A 22,859-nucleotide genomic window follows, 5' to 3' on the forward strand; every position below is an offset into this window, starting at 1 on the left:
AAACATAGATTAAAATTGTGTATCGTACGCTAAAACACTTCCAAAATTCATTTGTGCCTTATGCTAGTCTTTGATAAGTGCTAGTCCAGTGTTTCTTTTTTTTGTTTTTCGTATTAATTCATTTAGATAGCAATCGTAGCACTCAAAAATGAACGCAAAAGTATGGTAGTTTTACAATTACAAAACAGAAAAAACAGCGAGTCACTTGTTAAATGCACTGACGAAATAGGGCACGAGGGGATTTGGAAATCTGTTTGTACACCACTTGAGGGGTTGTAATTTGTTCTAATGCCTGGTAAGTCTGGTGATTAGTACGGAAGAGTAAACAATTTTTTTTATTTTTTGTCCAGTTTAATTAGAATTTATTCTTGACTACGATAGCTTGTATCAATAAAATAATTATAATTCTTCACTAAGTTTTAAGCATTATGCTTTATCACCAAGAACTGTTTATACTTTGAGATCGTGTTACGGACTTGATTTGTTTGATGTTATTTAAGTCTTGGTCATTTTTGATTTCCCAGAAGTTAAAGCAATATATACATAAATGCAGCATCAAATACTGGCCTAATATCCAAAATGTCTATGCGAGCCATTATAGAGACAAATTGGGTTCCATAACTTTACGCATTTCTGAGGAATTTCAGGTTGTTTTTTTTCTCATAAGGTCCTTGCCTGAGTCTGAGTATATGAAGAATTACGACTAGACTAAAAAAAATTTACTATAAGTTCGTCACGGCAGCTTAATAACATAAGCTTAACAATACTTTCGACAAATATTTTGTGTGTAAAACAATACCACCGTAAGAATTTAAGCTAAAAACTTCAAACGAAACACTTCAATATTTACACACGTTTTTAAATTCCGGACTAGATATTAGAGCTGGAGGCGGCTACAGTCATAGGGTTTTCTTCATCATCAACGCTGGGAGGCGACTGTCGACGGAAAACATAGAGAGAATAGAACATCATACTGCAAATAAACAAAAGCTAAGAGGTCATATGGCACTTGTGACGAGGCAAGAAGAGCTAAGAGCCAAGAGATCATATGGTATGAGCTCTAACAAAATTCTATGAATCAATAGATTGATTTAAAAAAGAAAATAAGAGGCTTAATGCCGGTCAGGATTTAAAATAAGAGCTCTGAGTCGCGATGTCCTTCTAAATATCAAAATTCATTAAGATCCGATTACCCACTCGTAAGTTATAAATACCTAATTTTTTTCTAATTTTTCCTCTCCCTTTAGCCCCCCAGATGGTCGAATCTGGGAAAACGACTTTATCAAGTCAAATTGTCCAGCTCCCTGACACGCCTACCAATTTCCATGGTCCTAGCACGTCCAGAAGCACCAAACGCGCCAAATCACTGAACCTCTCCCCCCAACTCCCCCAAAGAGAGCAAATCCAGTATGGTTCTGTCAATCACGTATCAAGGACATTTGCTTATTCTATCCACCAAGCTTCATCCCGATTCCTCCACTCCAAGTGTTTTCCAAGATTTCCCCCTCCAACTCCCCCCAATGTCAAAAGATCTGGTCGGGATTTGAAATAAGAGCTCTGAGACATGAATTTCTTCTAAATATCAAATTTCATTAAGATCCGATCACCTATTCGTAAGATAAAAATACCTCAATCTTCACGTTTTCCAAGAATTCCGGTTTCCCCCTCCAACTCCCCCCAATGTCACAGGATCTGGTCGGAATTTAAAATTAGAGCTTTAAAGCACAAGATCCTTCTAAATATCAAATTTCATTAAGATCTGTTCACCCTTTCGTAAGTTACAAATACCTCAATTTTCAAAATTACCCCCCCCCCCCCCAACTCCACCAAAGAGAGCAGATCCGGTCCGGTTATGTCAGTCACGTATATTAGACATGTTTCTATTCTTCCCATCCAGTTTCATCCTGATCTCACCGCTTTAAGTATTTTCTAAGAATTCCGGTCCCCCCAACTGCCCCCCCAATTACGCTTGATCCGGTTGAGATTTAAAATAAGAGATCTGAGTTACGAGGTCCTTCTAAATATGAAGTTTCATGAAGATTCGATCACTCCTTCGTAAGTTAAAAGTACGTCATTTTTTCTAGTTTTTCAGAATTACCCCCCCCCCCACAATAGAGCGGATCCGTTCCAATTATGTAAATCACGTATCTAAGACTTCTGCTTATTTTTCACATTAAGTTTCATCCCGATCCCTCCAATCTAAGCGTTTTCCATGATTTTAGGTTCCCCTAGCCCAAACTCCCCCCCAATGTCACCAGATCCAGTCGGGATTAAGAATAAGAGCTTTGAGACACGATATCCTTCTGAATGTCCAATTTCATTGAGATCCGATATCCCGTTCGTAAGTTAAAAATACCTCATTTTTTCTAATTTTTCAGAATTAACCCCCCCCCCCAATACCCCAAAAAGAGCAGATCCGTTCCGGTTATGTCAATCATGTATGTAGGACTTGTGGTTATTTTTTCCACCAAGTTTCATACCAATCCCTCCACTCTAAGTGTTTTCCAAGTTTTAGGTTTCCCCCTCCCAACTCAACCCCCCCCCCAATTTCACCAGATCCGGTCGGGATTTAAAATAATAGCTCTGAGACACAATATCCTTCTAAATATAAATTTCATTGAGATCCGATCACCCGTTCGTAAGTTAAAAATACCTCATTTGTTCTAATTTTTCGGAATTAACCCCCCCTCCCCAACTACCCCAAAGAGAGCACATCCATTCCGGTTATGTCAATCATGTATCTAGGACTTGTGCCTATTTTTCCCACCAAGTTTCATCCCGATCCCTCCACTCTAAGTGTTTTCCAAGTTTTAGGTTTCCCCCTCCCAACTTCTCCCAATGTCACCATATCTGGTCGGGATTTAAAATAAGAGCTCTGAAACACGATATCCTTCTAAATATCAAATTTCATTTAGATCCGATCACCCGTTCGTAAGTTAAAAATACCTCATTTTTTCTAATTTTTCAGAATTAACCCCCCCCCCCCCAACTGCCCCAAAGAGAGCGGATCCGTTCCGGTTATGTCAATCATGTATCTAGGACTTGTGCTTATTTTTCCCATTAAGTTTCATCCCGATCCCTCCACTCTAAGTATTTTCCAAGATTTTAGTTCCTCCCTCCCAGCTCCCCCCCCCCCAATGTCACCAGATCCGGTCCGGATTTAAAACAACAGCTTTGAGACATGATATCCTTCCAAACATCAACTTTCATTGAGATCTGATCAACCGTTCGTAAGTTAAAAAAACTTAAATTTTTCTATTTTTCCGAATTCGTGCCCCCACCCCCTAGATGGTCAAATCGGGAAAACGACTATTTCTAATTTAATCTGGTCCGGTCCCTGATACGCCTGCCAAATTTTATCGTCCTAGCGTACCTGAAAGTGCCTAAAGTAGCAAAACCGGGACCGACAGACCGACAGAATTTGCGATTGCTATATGTCACTTGGTTAATACCAAGTGCCATAAAAATAGATATTAATAATAATATATACCACCGTTTTAGGCACACAAAATCTGACGAAATATTAACAATTGAAACAAAAAAGAAAAGAAAACTTATAACCAGCGACAGAAATACGTGTCAACTTAATTATTTTTTTTTCTTCCTTTCAGACCAGGGCACTTCGAATAGAAGGAGTTGTCGCAGAAACTTTGAAAGGTGCTAATTCGACTGGAAATTAAAGTTCTAGTTAAAAGTTCCAGTAATTATGCCTTTGAGGATAAGAATCACCCCCCCACAGCTTTTAGGGCAAAAGCTATAATTTATACTAGTTGCCCATTATTAAAATACAAGGTTTTTATGGAAGGGGTGGTCGTATAAACTTCACAAGGGGCTCATTAGATTGGAAATAAGAAGTTCTAGAACCTTTTTAAGAGTCAAAAGTGGACGGAGGGCGACTAAATGGACGGAGCGAAATTTTGAGAGAGCCATTTTACTTAAAATAGTCTAACTATCATATAACAAAGGCTCCGGGGTTAAAACAGCTCCTCAGAATCTGGGGGCAAGGGTTTCAAATTATGCCCCGTGGGATATAAGGTTTTTATGGAAGCGGTGGTTGTATAAACTTTAGAAGAGGCTTATTTAATTGGGAATTGAAAGCTGTAGTTCCCTTTTAAGGGTGAAAAGTGATGGAGGGCGACTAGACTCCCCCCCCCCGATGCCTTCTTTTCCACAAACACATCTGATTGAAATTGCGAGATAGTCATTTTGTTGAAAAATGCCCAAAGAGCATATAGCAATGCCTCTAGGGTTGACAAAACCCTCCAAAGCTCTGGGACAAGGGCTTTAAATTATTCCCCAGGGGATATATGGTTTTAAGAAATTTTTGGTTGTTTTAAGCTTCGGATGGGATCCATTTAATGGAAATTGAAAGTTACATAGGCTTTTTCAAGAATCGAAAGTGATTTGAGGGTAACCAGCCCCCTCCCCCCTCTACACTCATAGTTTTCCAAAAAACATCGCTGTCAAAACAAATAGGTGTCTCAATCAAAATTTTGAGACGGCTGTTTTGTTCAACTTTGTTGAAAGGTCCACTAATTATACCTCTGGGAATGTCAACCGTCTCCCACCCTTCCACCAACACCCCTCAAGGAAATAACTGTAAGTTAGACAATTCGTTCATTGTTTACAAACGGTGTATGTTGTTGAGAAAGGTGTGCGTGTTTGACCCTTACTTTCTAAAAAGATGAAGGATATTCAGGTGATACTTTCAGAGAATGTTGAGGGGAGTGTTGAACTAAATCAATGCACGCTACGTGCATATGGGTTATCAAAAGAGTGTTACTCAGGAATGACTCAGTATATTCATTTGGAACTTTCAGGATCTCATAACCGAGAAGATCAATTGAGCCAAAAGGCATTTTTTTAACGATACTACTACTGCAACACTACTACCACTAAAACTCCTGCTTCTGTAGGGAGTACTACCAAGGCTGAGGATGTTGAAATAAACATCTGAGGAAGTGTTGAGGGTGAAGTTGAACTAAATCAAAAGTAAGTCTGTGCATACAGATTGCTGTTGAGGCCTACCGTATCAAGAGGAAACGTATAGGCCATTATGAGTGAGATGTTCTACTGACCGAAAGGCAACATTTACCTGCTATTACTGCTATTAATACTGCTGCTATTAGTGTTACTACTACTACCAGTACAACATTATTATTGTTATTACTGTTCATACTACTGCCACTACTACTATGATACTAGCACAATTAAGGCTACGCGTTTGAAGGTGAAAATTTTACAAAGTATGGAGGACAAATTTGAACTAAATTAAAACACTTTATGTGCATGCAGATTGTCAAAGGGGCGTATTTCAAGAATAGGTTTGGGCATTAAGTTGGAAATTCCATAGAATGCTTAAAGGGGAAAATGAATCAAAAAGGTCATATGTGCACGCCAATACTAATACTACTACCACTACTACTTTTACTAATACTACTACTACTATTACTCCTACTGAACTATTACAACTTCAATTGCAACAAATGAGGATTAGAGCATTAAGATTAAAAGGACGTCGAAAGGGAGTCAAAATGGAGCATCAGTAATATTTTTGGAACAGCTTACCGCATCAAGGTAAAACTTCTGGGGCATTATGAGGAGAATGTTCAGCTGCCGAAAAGGCAACATGTACATACTACTGCTGTTATTAATACTGCTGCTACTACGGTTACTACTACTACTGATACAACACTATTACTGCTATTACTTCTCCTACTACCACCACAACTTCTTTGACATTGGTACTATTAATGGTAAGTCTATGAAGGCGAAAATTTGAGGAAATATTGAGGACAAATTTGAACTAAATCAGAAGACACTATGAAAGTGATTGTCAAAAGGGTGTATCTCAAGAATTACTTTGGGTATTAAGTTGGAACTCTCAGATAATACTTAAACGGGAAGATCAATTGACCAAAAGCAAACATGTGCACGCTATTACTAATGCTACTACCACCGCTACATTTACAAGTTCTGCAGCTAATATTACTGTCACTTCAATTACTGCTTCTATTGCAACTACTTATAAGGCTAAGAGCATTAACATGAAAATTTTAAGAAGTATATGAATATACTGGTTATCAAAAGAACATATTTGTCTTCTGATTTTTTTGTCGTTTGATTTAATCTTTTTTTTTGTAAGCACAAGCGCCATTTAGTTTTATGACTACGATAGATTGTGCAAATAAAACCGATTCTATTCTATTCTATATCAGCAATGTCATAACAATGGCTAATTGTATTAAGTTGAAACTTCTAGGACTTGATGAGAGGGATGTTCAACTGACCAAAAGGCAGTATTTTAATACTACTGCTGCTACTAGTACTAGTGCTGTTACTATTAATGCTGCTACTGTGACTACTATTACAACTACGACCAAGGGTATGAAGGTGAAATTTTCAGAGAAATTTATAGGGTGGAAGGTGAACTGAATCACAACACACTATCTTATGGAGGTTGTCAAAGAGGCATATCAACACTATCTTTGTGTTGTGGAACAGTTTTGTGCATGAAGTTGAAACTTAAATGGCTTCTTGTGAGGGATATTGAACTAACCAATCGATAATATCTGCATCCTAATGCTTCTGCTTCTACTAGTTCAGCCATACTCCACCTTGCCAATGGTTTTCAGTCACAGGGTGACCAAGAAGCTTCGAGGGCAACTATGCCCCAACCCCTGCCTCTTTTCCCCCAAAATTGTCCGATCAAAATTTTGAAATAGCCATTTGTTTCAGCATAGTTGAAAGAAAGGCCCAATCTATGTTTTTGGATATAACATGAATCCCCCACAGTCCCCTGGGAAAGGTCCTTAAGTTATAAAATTTGTCCATTGTTTACACATAGTATTTGATATTGGGAAGTATGTATACATTTTCCGGTGGGAGGACGAATTTTCAGCTGGGGGTTTTCTACGAGGGAATTTTTCATTGGGAGGGAAGTTTCCAGGGAGTGAACTTTTCAAGGAAAGTTTTACAGCAGAGGAATTTGTAATAATTCCTATACAAAATTGTTTTTATGTCTTGATTTCTCTTTTCCATCTCAATTTTACACGTGGAGATGTTCAGGGTAATCGCCCGGAATAAATTTTCACCGGGATTGAATTGTTCAAAAGATAATTCCATGGGGAGGTGAATTTCTCTATGAAGACGCAGTCAGTTTTCCTAGAATTATCAAACAAACGATCAGAAACTAAAATAAAAAAAAAAAGTTTTTTCCAACTGAAATTAAGGAACAGCATTCACGCTTAAAACGGACAGAAATTATTATGTAAGTGAAGGTTCGCCTCCTCTTCAACACCTCGCTCTTTACGCTAAAGTTTGAATTTTGTCCCCATTCCTTAAGAACGACCCTGAAAGACAAGGGTCGTTTGATTAGAACAACAAGAAGCCCTTTAAAAAAATACTAAAAAACTTCAGCGTAAAGAGCGAGGTGTGGAGAAGGGGCTAACTCCTTTCATATACGTAATGTTTTTTGTTCGTTTTTAAGTTTTAATGCTGTTCCTCACTTTCGGCTGGAAAATCTTGATTTTATTCAAAGGAGGAAGGGACAAACTTTTTACAGTCTATGATGTATAACAGGATAACACATATTTCCGCTGCCACTCTAAATATAAAGGTTCTCAACATACTGCGACAGCTACCGGTTGAGATATGCAACTCCTTTCCATATAACAAGAAGAGTAGAAAGCTCAATACACCACCCTCTGGTAGCCCTCCGCAGCCAGTAAGACCTCTTCTATAGGCCTAACAATGGCGAGCTTCTTGTTCACTATTACTCACTTTCGTCACTTTCATCATTTTCGTTTCGTTACGAATTTTGTGAACGTAACATAATAGTTGTTTGATCGTTTACTCTGTGATCTACAAAATTTTTTAAAAGCTATCAAAGATACTTACCCCAAACAAATGAAAGCAAAGGATATGATAATTAGATAGCCAAAAGTGTCACTATATGGCAACAGGATAACAAGAATAAATTTCATCATGTCCATAAGTTGATTGAAAGACTGCTGAACACCATTGATTTTACCACGTTCCAGCTCTTTCACTTCTTCTTGAAGAATCTGATTAATAGTCAAGTCAGCTATCCACAAACCTAGAAGGAAGATTGTTTCTTGAGTGACACAATTACTCATTCGTTTATTGATATTTCTGACGTTCTTCTGTCCTCAAATTGCCATTACTACCGAGACACAATAGCCTTTACTATACAAGACCATTTAAGTAATGTAAATAAATATCGTCTGTTCAAGGTACATAATAAATTATTACATAATGCTTACCCGCACCATCCAAACCTAAACCAAAATATTGACAGGTTTATGTAGAAGAAGTAGAAGAAGATTGGTAGAAGAAGAAAAGAAACACGAATCGACTATATTCAAGATAGACCCTTTCCCTCACCGTCATTATTGAGGACACAACCTACATTGTTAATTAACATGATCAGTGCTTAGTTTTGTGCATCTGATTTTTAAAACCAGTATTTTCTCATGAAAATTGAATTATCTCGTCACTATTTGCCTTTACGTAGATCACTTACCCTAAATTCTAAATACAATTGTAAACAAAGTAAGAAACAGGGGGAGGGGCGGCATTCTAATTCACAAATGGGCATTGACCATTTAGAGTGAAATTCATGGTGCAAAATACTATCTATTTGTTTTCAAATAAATAAAATTGATATTTCCTTTTTAGAATACATGGTGACATCAGACACTTGGGATTCCCGATACGCCACAAGTATTTTATCCAGTTCGATCATTATGTTTTATTCATTTTTTGAACCTTTACTAGAAGCTCTAACTGATGTTTCAAATGGAAAACCTAGACACTCAAATTAACTAGAAGATCATATTACAGCTGCGCCACCTTAAATCTTATCGATGGGGACGGTCAACGTTCCAGAAACGCGAAAACCGGTTCTGAAAGAAGCAATTTGGAGTGCCACTAGATTACCAGGTAATAGATGCATGTCGTCAGCGTAAGAAAAGGGACTTGCCTAGGTAGATGGATTAATTAAGTAGCATGGAATTGGTCGAATGAGTGTTCAGATATCGTTAGTAAACAGTGTAGGACTTAGGACAGAACCTTCTTTAGCACCACGGCATACACAAATGGGATTTCTAGCAATACCTTGCAAACATATGCAGATTGAGGCCTTGTGATACCAGTTCCATAGGCCAGTTCCAGAATCTCTAAGTTCTCATCATCAGGTAATCAACCAGAAAAGATGTTCGAACAACTTAGTCAGATTTTGTAGTTAAAGTCCTATGTATGCTTAGGTGAACCTCAAAAATTTAAGCAAATAGAATGAGTCAATTATCTGTTCAACTCAGGTATTTAAGAATGACACTCAAAGTAGCTTTTCCAGTATTGAATATTGATTTGAAACTTGTTGACGATGTGTGCGTGAGCCCATGATCATAAATAATAATTAACTAATTATTATATTTTTTGTAGAGAACACCATTACAAACCTACATCCATTTTCCTTATTTTACGGACAAAATGGAGTACAGTATAGCATTAGTCTCTTCTTCTTATTAAAGTCACGCAAGTAGTTGATTTTTTTGTTTCCCAGCAGATTAGGACGAAGATATTAACTAATAAATTAACTTACATATTATTTGGCGCCTGAAACACTTTCTTCTGTTGGCACGAGAAGTAGATAATCGTTTTTAGTGCAGAGATCAGGATTTAAAGACGACGTGAATGTAAACAAACCAATGTTTAAAAGTATTTACAACACAATTTTTGGTACAATTAATTTTAAGAAACTTTACCAACAAATGACGGTTTTCAAAGAAAATTAAAGAGCAACATTAAGCCTATGACAAGCAGAAACAACGTCAAATAGTAATTCAAGCGTAAAAAAACATAATGAACAATCAAAAAAACAATACGAAACAATAACAATCAAGTCAAATTTAAAACGGACAGAAACTACTGCAAACAGATGCAAAGCTAACGCCTCCTATCCCTTATAAAGACAAGAACGTCATTTGCACTTTACTGAAAACCATTTTTATTCTGAGCTGCTTTTTTGTCATAGCATCAACAACAAAAAGAAAGAAAATCACCGTAATAATCATGATTATCGAAAAGAATTAATAAAATGTAGATTGAAAGTTTGATACATACTAAAATCTATTCCTAAAAGTTTCAGCAATTTTGGATGTAAATATTGCATTATAAATTTTTATTGTTCCTACCTCATTGATATAACAACAGTAATATTGTTCCAAAGTTTGTTGCAACGAATATATCTATTTACTAAGAAAATTTAAATTCGAAGCTGAGGGAGTAATCATACCTAAGACTTGAACCATTTCACAGTGTTACACGGTTCTTCTCCTAAAATACTTTAATACTTAAAATTTTTAAGTTATTTGTGTATCTCTGTACTTCATTTGTCTTTTTAGTGTTATTTATTCCGTTTTATTTTGTTTTGTCAGAGATAAATTCTTAAGCCGTATCATGTTTCTCTGTAATCTAATTGTCATTTTAGTGTTGTTTAATTCGGTTGTTTTTTTTGTGTTTCGTCAGGGACATATTTTAAACCCTTATGTATTTCTTTGTATTTCATTTGTCTCATTAGTGTTATACAGTCCGGTATTTTTGTGTGTTTTGTCAGACATGCATGTTAAAGCTGTTTTCCACATCTTGTATTTCATTTTCTTTTTTATTGTTATTTATTCCGGTTGTTTTGTGTGTTTTGTCAGATATATTTGCTTAAGACGTTTTGTGTGTTTTGTCAAAGGTATCTGTTTAGGCTGTTTCGTGTCTCTTTGCATTTCATTTGCTGTTTTAGCGCTCTTTCGTGTTTCTTTCTATTTTTAGAGTTATTTACTCTGCTTTTTTTGTGTGTGGTTGGGTTTTGGAAGAAAGATATGCTTAAGCTATTTCGTCTTTCTTTTGGCTGATTTTAGTCCAGGCATTTTCTTTTAAAAGTGGGTTAAAAATAAACTTTTTTGATAAAAGGTTTCCAAACACTACAGAACTAAAATTCTAAAACAAATAGCGAATACTGTAAGGTTTGATATCAGATATAATTTAATGCTAAATTTTGGATAAAGCTCATAAAATAACATGCAAAATTTGAGCCAGAAAGAGCCATATCAATTTTTCAGTGCATCACATTATTACATTCTCTGTGGCCAATTGGGTTTAACCAATAAGAGATCGATAGACTCAAGCATAAACTTAAGTCAAATAAATTTGGTCAATTAAAGCAAAGTATAAAATGTATTGTTAGTGACGACTTTTAAATATTGATTTAGGTTTTGTACAACAACTTGAGCATCAGGTATTTTAGTAAGACAGTTATTTTAGCTGGAATAGAGAAGTAATAGAGAATAGAAGAATAGAGAAGTAATAGAGAATAGAGAAAAGAAGAATAGAATAGAAGAATAGAAAAGTCAAATTTAATAGAGAAGTAAAAATTAAAGAAGTAAAAGTTGTACGAATTTCCGCTGAATACCACATTAATCCATATAATATATTAACCGTAAAATAGATAGGACTTGTCTCTCCTGGGTTCTCTATATTCTTATGATCATTTCATAGTTTTTTATTCAATGACTCACTTTCAGTTGCGCCCTCAAAAATTGAATAGCTCGTTTTTGCTTCCCAACAACTTAAAAATATAATAATTCAAGTTGGCCCCCTCAAAATCCCAGCCTCCGCTTCACTGAAGTAACTTGGTCTTGCATTTGGTGGATTTATGAAAATCACAAGGATACTTATTATAAATATTCTGAAGGAAAAACTGAAAATATCTTACATTTTATTTACTAGAGTTAAGGGACAATTTGATAGAAGAACGTTGGGTAGGCTTCATAATTCATTTTTGTGCCCCGTACATTTTCCCTTACACCTATTTGACGTTTTTTTCTGCAACCAAACGCAATCAAATCCGTTCTATCATTTTTCGATTCTATAATATCAATTTCAGTTCTCTATTGTGACTAAGAATAATTATATTTCCAGACGGTACGGTGTTCTAAAATTCGTGCAAAGATGGTTGAGCTATCGATTAATTTCCGTAAGCGGCCTGATAAAATAGTTAACTTCCCTTTGAATTGTATTAGATCAAGTTGTTTAAAGTGTGCGTATTATGAGTTATAGCCTGTATTTGGCCAAGTTAAAGTATGTTTCGTATTATGAATGAAATTATTTTTTCTTTTAATTCGCGTTTTTGCTGAATGAGAATCTTACTATAGCCCTTCAGCAAATCTTGTCTTTTTTTTATGTGTATCTCCTTCGCTTTGTGTTTTTTTTTCCTTTTTTTCAGTTTGTTTCCTCCCCTAGCGTGCATTTTTGTAAACAGAGGGTACAAATAAGTTATTACTATTATCATATTCCTTTTTTTAAGTCCCCCTCCCAGCCAAGGAGATACTTTAGAATCTTCAATTAGGAAATGAGTATCTATAATTTTAACATAAGGATTTTTTTATGCGTTATGAAACATAACTAGTTACGTTAACTTTAGTCAAGCATGAGCAAGCATCGGTGAAAGGTGTACTTTATCTTTTGTAAAAAAAAAAAAGAAAAAAACTCAAAGAAAAATAAGATGAAGAACCAAAATACGGATCTAATTTTACGGAAATTTGTAGATGATATTTACTATTCGGGAGTATAGCTTCGCGGTATATTTTTATTCTATGAATTTCATTTGGCTTGGACCCCATTTCTTGATTCTTCTTGCTATTTCTCTACTAGTTTCGTTTATTGTTTATATACTAATTAACATTCTGCTCTTTTTCTTCTGAAGCAATTTTTGAAGCGTTTTAAGGTAGGTTACACGAGGCATGATTAAATTCTTCGAAAACATATATTAAAAAATAGAATAGCAACATATTCGTGAAAAATTTTCCTTATGAAAAAAATGTATAGAAAGATGTAATTTTAATTTCAACAACTAAATGAGTATATACAACAAACCCCCTTTCAATAGATTTATATAGGGTAGCTGTTCGGTTATTCTGGTTTAGCTCATAAAATTGAAATTAAGTATAAAACGGAAAAAGATATTTGAATGGAACAATAACAATAAATAAATTATATACAAAATCCGGTCCAATACAACAAGTGTAGAAAAACAAAACACGAAATAAAAAAAGAAAAAGAGAGAAAAAAGGACCAAAAGACAGCAGTAATAAGAGTACAATAGCTTGAAAAAAGAGAAACGGACAGAAAACTTAAAGTAACAAAATGGTAAATCGCGTTTTAGAACTATAGGTTTAGTTCATTGCCATTGAAAATCATTGCCAGAATTGTAATAAATCAGTTTTAGAACTATAGGTTTAGTTTTTCACCAGCTAAGAAACTTTCAACAGCTAGATTGTATCCCCAGATTAAGATGGCCATTTTGTGTCCATTTTGTTAAACACAGAAAAAGCTCATTGGCAGTATCAAACCCCCTCACAAGGCTAAGTCTGTCTACATAGCCAGCTTCCCACTGTCCTATGTAATAATATATCTTTTTATTGTTGAGCAATCGAGTTATTATTTCCGCACTGCCATTATCCGCACAGCCTACCTTATACTCCAGCAATAAGGCCTGACTTCAACCCTCTGATGGCTTGTAACGGATTTGGAACACTCTCCCAGACTCTGACACGGAGCTGCCACTCGTTCTGTATCTTCGAAAAGTAGGTTAGAAAATTTCTTGTTAATAATCAAGTTTTCCCCGGTTTTCCTTTGAGTCCATGTCTCCAGATTGGGTCTGCTTTATTTGTGTAGTTGGAATCATGTACTACTCCACTACCTAGCTTGAATTTATTTTGTATTTTTTTATTTATCTTTTTTTTTGTATTGTTTAGGTTGGCGACGTGAGTGTATTATTGTAAAAATGTTTGATGAATATATTTGTTCAATTTTTTTCTGTTTCTCCCCTGTTTTTTTTTCCTGGCCATAGAGCCTTACGAGGGAGACTAAGTTGAAGCGTTTGTTTATTTTTTTTTGTTTGTTGTTGTTGTTTGTATGTAAAACACTGTGGAACTTGTTAAACACTTGTATATTTCTTGTTCAATAAATTCAATTCAAATTTTGTTTGCGTAACAACACTTATAATACAAAGGAATAAATATATGCATAAGCATTTGAATAAAATTGGTAAATATTAATTACCGAATCTTGAGAGAAAGATACCTCCCATAAGGAAACCAACTGAATAGTAACTTCTCTCTTGTTTAACAGAATCTGGGATATTGAACGGGCTACCAGGAAGCCAAACAGAAAATACGCATAATGACAAACACACAACCTAAAAACAACATTAGGGTTATCTAAAACCAACACTAATTCCTATGGCACCAAAAGAGAGGACATACTTGTCATAATTCGACAGGAAAGAGGCCCATTTTATATATAATCAGTTTCCGAACGAATAAGGTCATTTTTGATTATGTTAATATAAGAAAAGATGGAGTAAATTTAAAGAAAAGTATTATCATCCAATAAAAAATGAGGGATCTTAAACTAAAAAACAAAAATACACAAAGGCAAAAAGTTTTTAAGGCAGAAAACGTTTGACAAATGAATATATTAGATTTAGAAGATTAAGTACAAGACAATTACAACACCATTTTTTTCCCGAACTAAAATATTAATGAAGAAGAAAATAATCCCAGAGCCTACCACAATGTTAGCTATTACCAATATTACATTTTGCAAATTTTGGGACGAGAATTCACTTCGGCGATGCAGTTTAAAGAGGTGCTGGAACTCCAATAGATTTGAAAAACTTAATCAATTTTTGGAACTTTTACATAACAGCAGCTCCAGTTGTGGGGTGTAGTTGTCTGAGACAAAATCGCCAGCAATTCGAACTTTTGTTCTTTTCTGGTATTAACTCTTATTTTCAGAGAACGTCCCTGTTGGACCTGTGGCCCTAATTATCTGACAAATGTCTTCTTTCTCCTAAATATAAACTGCTACCATCCGTGCTTTAAATATGCTAATTCTTCAAGCTTGAATTTGACAAAGAGAAGGTACTGGCTTATAGCATTGATATTTATGTGTTAGTCATCATACCACCTCACTTATTTTTCATTTGATTTTACTTTCTGGATAATACCACATTGTGTTTTAGACGGTTATTGGTAAATGCTTGTGAGATATGCGACTTTATTTTTGGTATGTTTATATGTTTTACAAAAGAAAGTACCCAGTACTTTTTTGGGATATATATATATATATATATATATATATATATATATATACACGGGAGCTTTATATATATATATATATATATATATATATATATATATATATATATATATATATATATATATATATATATACACGGGAGCTTCAGTTACTTTGGTAGTATTATTAGTAAAGATGGTGGGAGCAGTGAAGATGTTAAAAGTAGAATAGCTAAGGCTCAGGGTGTTTTTTCACAGTTAAAAATTGGAAGAATAGAAAGATAAGTCTGCAGACCAAGATTAGAATATTGGAAGCTACAGTGATGACAGTGGTCAAATATGGCTCTGAAGCATGGGCGCTCCGAAAAGCAGATGAACATTTACTATATGTTTTCCAGAGAAATTGCCTACGGATTCGTATGAAAAATGTGGTTCGATCCCGCTTTCTAGGGCTATAATGAAAGAAAGGTTGAATGGCTAGGCCACGTTCTACGGATGAATGATGACAGATTACCGAAGATTGTCCTTTTTGGGCAACTGTCTGGGGCTACACGGAAAGCAGGTCTTCCTTGTCTGGGTCGGGAGGATATCATAAACAAAGATTTAAAGGAAATGGGAACTTCCTGGGAGGATGTAAAGAGGAAGGCTTTAAATAGATTAGGTTGGAGGAGCGTGCGTAGCTGTGTTGGCCTCAGGCAGCTGTGTGCTGCAGTGAGTTAGTAGTAGTAGTAGTAGTAGTATATATATATATATATATATATATATATATATATATATATATATATATATATATATATATATATATATATATATATATATATATATATATATATATATATATATATATATATATATATATATATATATATATATATATATATATATATGTAAGACTGACTTAGTCAGATTATATTCTCGAAAGGCTCAATTCTAGGATGGAAAAAGGCAAGCGAATAAGTCACCGAGATATGTCAACGAATGACAATGAACCAAGTAAGCGCTCAAAGTTAATCACAAGTTAATGTTAGATAAATAAAACAATAGTTATAGTCAAATCTAATACTGATCACCAATTATATTTAATAGGCTGAAGAAGTAAAAAAATGGATTGAGAAGAGCGAAACTATTATACAGAGAATACAGAAAGCAAAACAGAGAAAGAAAATGTTTTAAATTAATTAAATTGCCTGTGAGAAGAATCCTAAGAGTCCTGTTTTATCCAAACCAAGCCAAATTTTCCACTTGGGAAAAGAAGTGCTGCCTAGTAGACCTGTAACTGCACCAACTCCAGCAAGTATTCCAAGAATCCACTCCGGTACACCTTGGGATGTAGCATACCCTGGTAATAAAATATATAAATATATATATATATATATATATATATATATATATATATATATATATATATATATATATATATATATATATATATATATATATATATATATATATATATATATATATATATATATATATATATATATATATATATATATATATATATATATATACATTCATATATAAGGAGACATTAATTTGAAATGAAACTAAATTACGTTACTTCTACAAATAAAGGTTGTCATTAACATCGTTTAAAAAAAAAAAAATCAAGCTATAATCAGATTTTGCTTCCAACGTAACAAACAAAGTGAAAAGGAAATTTGACTGTTTGAGCTGGTTAGAGTGAAAACTTACAAAGCCATAAATATTTTGAAATTTTTTGGAAAACTAAGAATTTAATTTCTAATGGAGAAGACCTCCATTTGCAGTGATCTAGTTTTGAAAGTGGAGAGCGTCAAATTTAAAGAATATGAAACGTAGGTAAAAAAAAAAAGCAACAAAAAATAATATAGAAACAGATGATACAAAACAACTCAGGAAGGTGAATCTCTCCTTTAAAGGCGTATTTGACTTTAGGAATCAACACACTGTTATTGTCCGAAAATTCACAGACATAAAGCGATATTAAATTTAATTAAATAGTTTTTCTAGTTTATTTTTACGGTTTAACTTGACAATGCTGACGAAAATGAGGTATTGTTCTAAAAACTTCAGAATTAAAAAACAAAAAAACAAATAGAATATCACAATTTTTACGCAAAAATAGACCTAAAATAGGTATAGGCGGCAAAGTACACTTGTATTCTGAAGTCCTTGGTATTCTAGAATATCTAGATCTTCCTTAATTTAGGGGCATTTTTTAGTAGTTTTTAGGGGCATTTAATTTAGTAACACACTGAAAGTTTATGATAAAAACTACTGCTTACTACTGAGACAGAAGAACGCATCATTCAGAAGAACGTTTCAATTCAATCGTTTTAATTAGGACGATTGAACACATCGTAATTTCATTGCACACATCGCAACTTCAATTTAAATCGTTTAAATGCTTTGGGAGTGTCCTTTGTGTCTTACGGATGAAAGTGCAACGACAAACTTGATAACATTTTTATTTGATAACCGTGAATTTTGAAAGTTTGTTGTTGTTTTTTGCAGTCTCTTCGTCAGTGTAAGAACTATTTTTCTTAACTGATTTTTCATAGTTATTGCTAAGTACCTTGACATTCCAAAATATAAATATAATAAACTAAAATGTTTCAATTGAAGTTTTAAGGGTCAAATAAAAGACCAATAGAGGCATTTGACTGACAAGTTACGCAACAATCTACATGTCTCATACACTTTGAGTCACTTGAGATGCATTTAAAAGTTTTTTAAGCAGAAAGATTAGGTTATAGGACCTCTTGTTAGCTGCATTTGACTTTCGCTGGTCAGAGAGCATTTGCCCTTAAATTTGACATGTTTTTCTGACGGTCTGGCTTAAAATAATTGCAAAAAGAAATGAGAAGTTCGTGCAATTCCAAAAGCTTTCAAGAAAGGAATATGCAAAAACTTTTTTTCATTTTAAGAGATTTATTATTAATGAAAATCAAGTAAATTTTTGGAAATATTCAAAGTGTCAATAGCCCTGCGTAGCAATATGTCTTCTACTGTATTGCAAAACAAGGCTTTACTTTGTACACTAATCACTTGGCTTTATGAATATTACAATTAAATATTAAGGTCATTAAATAATTAATTAAATCATTAAAATCATTTATTAAAATGATTTAATTAATTAAATCATTAAATTAATTAAATATTATTAAGGTCAGCGAGTGGAGCAAGTTTTTTTCAACTGAAAGTAAGGAGCAGCATAAAAACGAAGAGAAATTATTCTGTATATGAAGGGGTTTCCCCCCTCCTCAATACCTTGCTCCTTACACCAAAATTTGACTGTTTATCCCAATTTTTTAAAGGACGATTCCTGGAACACAAGGGTCATTTAATTAGAATAGGAAGCTGTTTTAGAAGTGCTGATAACTTTAGCGTGAAGAGTAGGGTATTGAGGAAGGCAGCCCCTTCATATACGGAATAATTTCTATTCTGTTTTAGTTTTAATGTGGCTCCTTACTTTCAGTTGAAAAGTTTGTTGTTGTTTTTGTCAATACGGCACCTACATTTCAACACTGCACATGAGCAAAATATATCATAGTCACCCTTTCAAATTACGTTGATCGTTGTAGACTATGGAAACCCCTCCCGTCCTTTAACACAAGTCACTTCCCTGTCAGATCAGCCAATTTTCTAATTTTTTGTAATTGTTTCAAGTTCAAAATGTGAAAAATCTATATTTTTATAAAAAATAGTCATTCTTGTTTCATTAAACAAAATGCAGTATTGATTGGAATTCTGATTAGTTACCTGTTGTGATAGAATCAAAACCAAGAACAGTCATATAAAGACATGCCAACGCTATACCAGCATACCGAACAGGATGTCTGAAATAAGAGACCCAATCACGAAAAAACTTGCCAACGCTGTTTTGACCTAGAGCACACAACAAAATATGTCAACACATGAAGAACAAAAAATATACAAGAAGCACTCCACAGATATAAAATAATAACGCAGGAAATTTGAAATACTATTTTTACAGGCTAATTTTATACAATTAAATGGAAAGCTGGCATGTAAACGTAACAACATAGTGCGAGATGTGAAAGTGAAGACTATTTCAGCAATATATCATGGGAAACGAGAAAAAACACTCGATTCTAGTCGACTATCCAAGTGCTAATATGGCAAGATCGTCCACGGGTGAAGGCTGTCTGTGGCGGACCCACCTCCATTCAAAGAGAGAAGATAAAAAATAGAAAAAGACTGAATAGGGAAGGGTTAAATTTTCTGTAAAAATAAAAGTCATCAAGCCTTTGCCCAGCCCTGAAGGTATTTTGTTTGCTGGAAGGCCATTTCTCCTGGAAAACTCCTGAGGGCACCCGATCTCAATAGATGAACTAAAAAATAGATAAATCTTATAACAGTATTTACAAACAATATAAAAATTTTCATTTAATGTTTAAACTGACGTGAGTAGTAGCAGTATTAGCAGTCATAGCATAATACGTCCACGAAATTCAAAAATAAAAAAGTGTGGAGCATACCCAAACAAAAACTCCACGACTGTTCTATCTATTTACATCAACCCCTCTATTTATAAGGGCCAAGCATGTAGAACAACCGAACAAAATTCCCAGTCAATTCACAGAGATAGAGCACCGAAAGGAAACGTTTTCCACGTCTAAAGAGTCCACTTGGTCGCAGCAACAAAAAAAAAATTCAAGATGCGACTTAAATAAAAAGAAAAATACAATGAAGCTTGTACAGCTACGGCTGAATAGAATAGCAGTGACAGCATGTGCAATGTGTGACAAACACATTTCACAATGAAACACTGAAAACAACAGAGATCGAAGGATTTTTGCTTACATGCATTTTAGTATAGCCTACTGGAAGACAAAGCAGCTCCTTGACGAACTCCTTTAAAATTGCTTATATACATTTTAGTATAGTCTACTGGGAGACAAAGCAGCTCCTTAACGACCTCCTTTAAAATTGCTTGTATGCATTTAAGTATAACCTACTGGGAGACAAAGCAGCTCCTTGGCAAACTCCTGTAAAATTGCCTATAAGCATTTTAATATAGCCTACTGGGAGACAAAGCAGCTCCTTGACGAACTCCTTTAACATTGCTTATATGGTACTGGGAGACAAAGTAACTCCTTGACAAACTTCTTTAAAAACAGGAAGGTGGTTTTAAAGCCTCTCTTTCTGTTTTAAGCACACTTTAGCACCAGGATACCAATGCCACAAAACCGCCAGGAGCGATTTATCTACTCCAGATACAGCACAACATGATACAGCACAACAATGTGTTCATTCGAATGAACAAAGTTATCAACATTTACAGAGATATCCACTGTTAAGCAATATCTTTCATGAGTTGTATGAGAACACAATGTGCCTTTAAGGAGATAAATTCCCTGCGGACACAACCAGCAAAGACATGAAATCACCCTTAAGAAATTAACAGAATTAATTTCTGTTCAATGCTGAAAATACTTTGCTCGAAAACCCGACAGAGTCATTGACCGATAGCCACTTGCCGGTGGCTTTACAAGAAATTTTGTTTGGAGGGTCGTATTAATAACAATAAAAACTAATTTATGATTAGTTTCAAAAATTAAGTGACTTCAAACTTGAATGAACAAGTAACGTACACTTTTACTATTGGTTAAAATTCCATAAGAGGCTTAATTACTTGTTTTTAAACTTTCTCAAACTTCCACGTTGTCAATAATTCAGTTTGGTATTAAACTATCAACCATTTAAGTTAAAAATTGAAGGTATTCTCAATAAGCCGTTTCAATCTTAATGACTTAAAACATATAAACCTATGTTCAACATCAATATGCGTTACAAAGACTTTCGAAAGCAAATTTTTTTAGTGGTAGAATATCTAACTATTAAAAAATCCTTAATGAAGTTATGCACAAACGGTGGATGATCAAATTTTGATTAGATTTTTAATTCGACAATTAAATTGAGAATACACATAGTTTACACACTTTAACTGTAGTACATAAGCATGAGAGGGGCAACGTGGCATGGTAAGACCCCTTGCCCAATATTATGTTTGTGTGCATTCATCATAGTTCTATTAAATTTAATTAATATGCCTTGTTTTACGAAGAAAAATTTGCCACTTAGCCCCCTCTTTTACGAAGAAAAATTTGCCACTTAGCCCCCTCTCTCCAAAATTGTGCACAGGAATTTTTCGGAGGGGGAGGGCAAATCCTTCATATATATATGTATATCTATATATATAAAAATAAGTTGTCTGTGTGTGGATCTGTGGATCAGGTGACGTCATGTTTGTTCGCATATGACGTCTGAATTATTTCACACTAATACAAAAGAAGAAAAAAACTAAAAAAGGTAAAAACTACAAAAAAAACTAAAAAAAAAAAAAAACTAAAAAAGCTAAAAAACTAAAAAAACTAAAAAAACTAAAAAAAGGTAAAAAACAAAAAAAAACTAAAAACTAAAAAAGAAAAAACTAAAAAAAAAGGAAAAAACTGAAAAATAAGAGAAAAAGAAAACTAAAAAAATATTAATAAATATAAAAAATATAAATATAAATATAATATAAATTAGCAATCAACAAAGGACCGAGACACAAATGACGACCGGGATACAGGGAGTATAAATGACGACCAGGACATAAGTAAAAAAAAAAACTAAAAAAACTAAAAAAATGGTAAAAACTACAAAAAAACTAAAAACTAATAAAAAATCTAAAAAATCTAAAAATCTAAATAAACTAAAAAAGAAAAAAAAAGAAAAAAGGAAAAAAATAAAGGAGAAAAACAAAACTAAAAAACGAATGTATATACAGACCGGGACACCGGGATACAAATGACGACCGGGACACAGGGAATATAAATGACGACCGGGACACAGGGACACAACTACAATGGGGACGCCGGGGGGCACAGGGGGATATAAATGACGACCGGGACACCGGGACACAAGGAATATAAATGACGCCCGGGACACTCAAAGAGAAATCACAGACTGGAACACCGGGACACAAATGACGACCGGGACACAGGGAATATAAATGACGACCGGGACACAGGGACATAACTACAAAGGGGACGCCGGGGTGCACAGGGGGATATATAAATGACGATGGCGACTCAGGGAATGGTCGATTAGCAATCACCATCAACAAAGCTCAAGGGCAATCATTAGAATCATGAGGTATAGATCTGAATACGGATTGTTTTCCCATGGAACATTATATGTTGCATGTTCAAGAGTCGGTAAACCTGACAATCTATTTATATGCACAGACAATGGGACAGCAAAGAATGTTGTATATTCGCAAGTTTTACGTAGTTAAAAACATATATATATATATATATATATATATATATATATATATATATATATATATATATATATATATATATATATATATATATATATATATATATATATCTATATTCACAGGTGGGACATAGGGACACAACTACAATGGCGCGTAACTAATATGGCGCGTAACGACTTACGCGCGCGGGGGGGCTTGGGGGGGGGCGCGAAGCGCCCCCACCAACTAGGTGTTGGGGTGGCGCGAAGCGCCACCCCAACAGCTAGTATATATATATATATATATATATATATATATATATATATATATATATATATATATATATATATATATATATATATATATATATATATATGTTTAGCAAAAAACACGATTAAAAACAGAAAACTGTGGCTAAAAGACAAAACAAAGTTTTTTGATTCTTCATA

At 34.2% G+C, this 22,859-nt stretch overlaps 1 protein-coding gene across 5 annotated transcripts in view; it reads right to left on the reverse strand.

The window, feature by feature from the left end:
* Positions 1-704: 704 nt before the first annotated feature.
* LOC136031060 (solute carrier family 40 member 1-like) overlaps positions 705-22,859 on the reverse strand; it is a 90,736-nt gene continuing 68,581 nt past the window's right edge. For 4 of the 5 annotated variants that reach the window (XM_065710305.1, XM_065710302.1, XM_065710303.1 and 1 more), the window contains 5 exons: positions 18,900-19,025; positions 16,343-16,494; positions 14,137-14,272; positions 7,900-8,098; positions 705-973 (listed from right to left, as the gene is read on the reverse strand). In XM_065710305.1, coding sequence (XP_065566377.1) covers positions 871-973; positions 7,900-8,098; positions 14,137-14,272; positions 16,343-16,494; positions 18,900-19,025 — 716 coding nt within the window. In that variant the 3' untranslated portion in view covers positions 705-870. The remainder of the gene's footprint in view (positions 974-7,899; positions 8,099-14,136; positions 14,273-16,342; positions 16,495-18,899; positions 19,026-22,859) is intronic. The other variant, XM_065710304.1, reaches the window with a different exon arrangement.

This window comes from Artemia franciscana, chromosome 9, assembly GCF_032884065.1.
Source record: "Artemia franciscana chromosome 9, ASM3288406v1, whole genome shotgun sequence".
Classification (NCBI taxonomy): Eukaryota; Metazoa; Arthropoda; class Branchiopoda; order Anostraca; family Artemiidae; genus Artemia; species Artemia franciscana.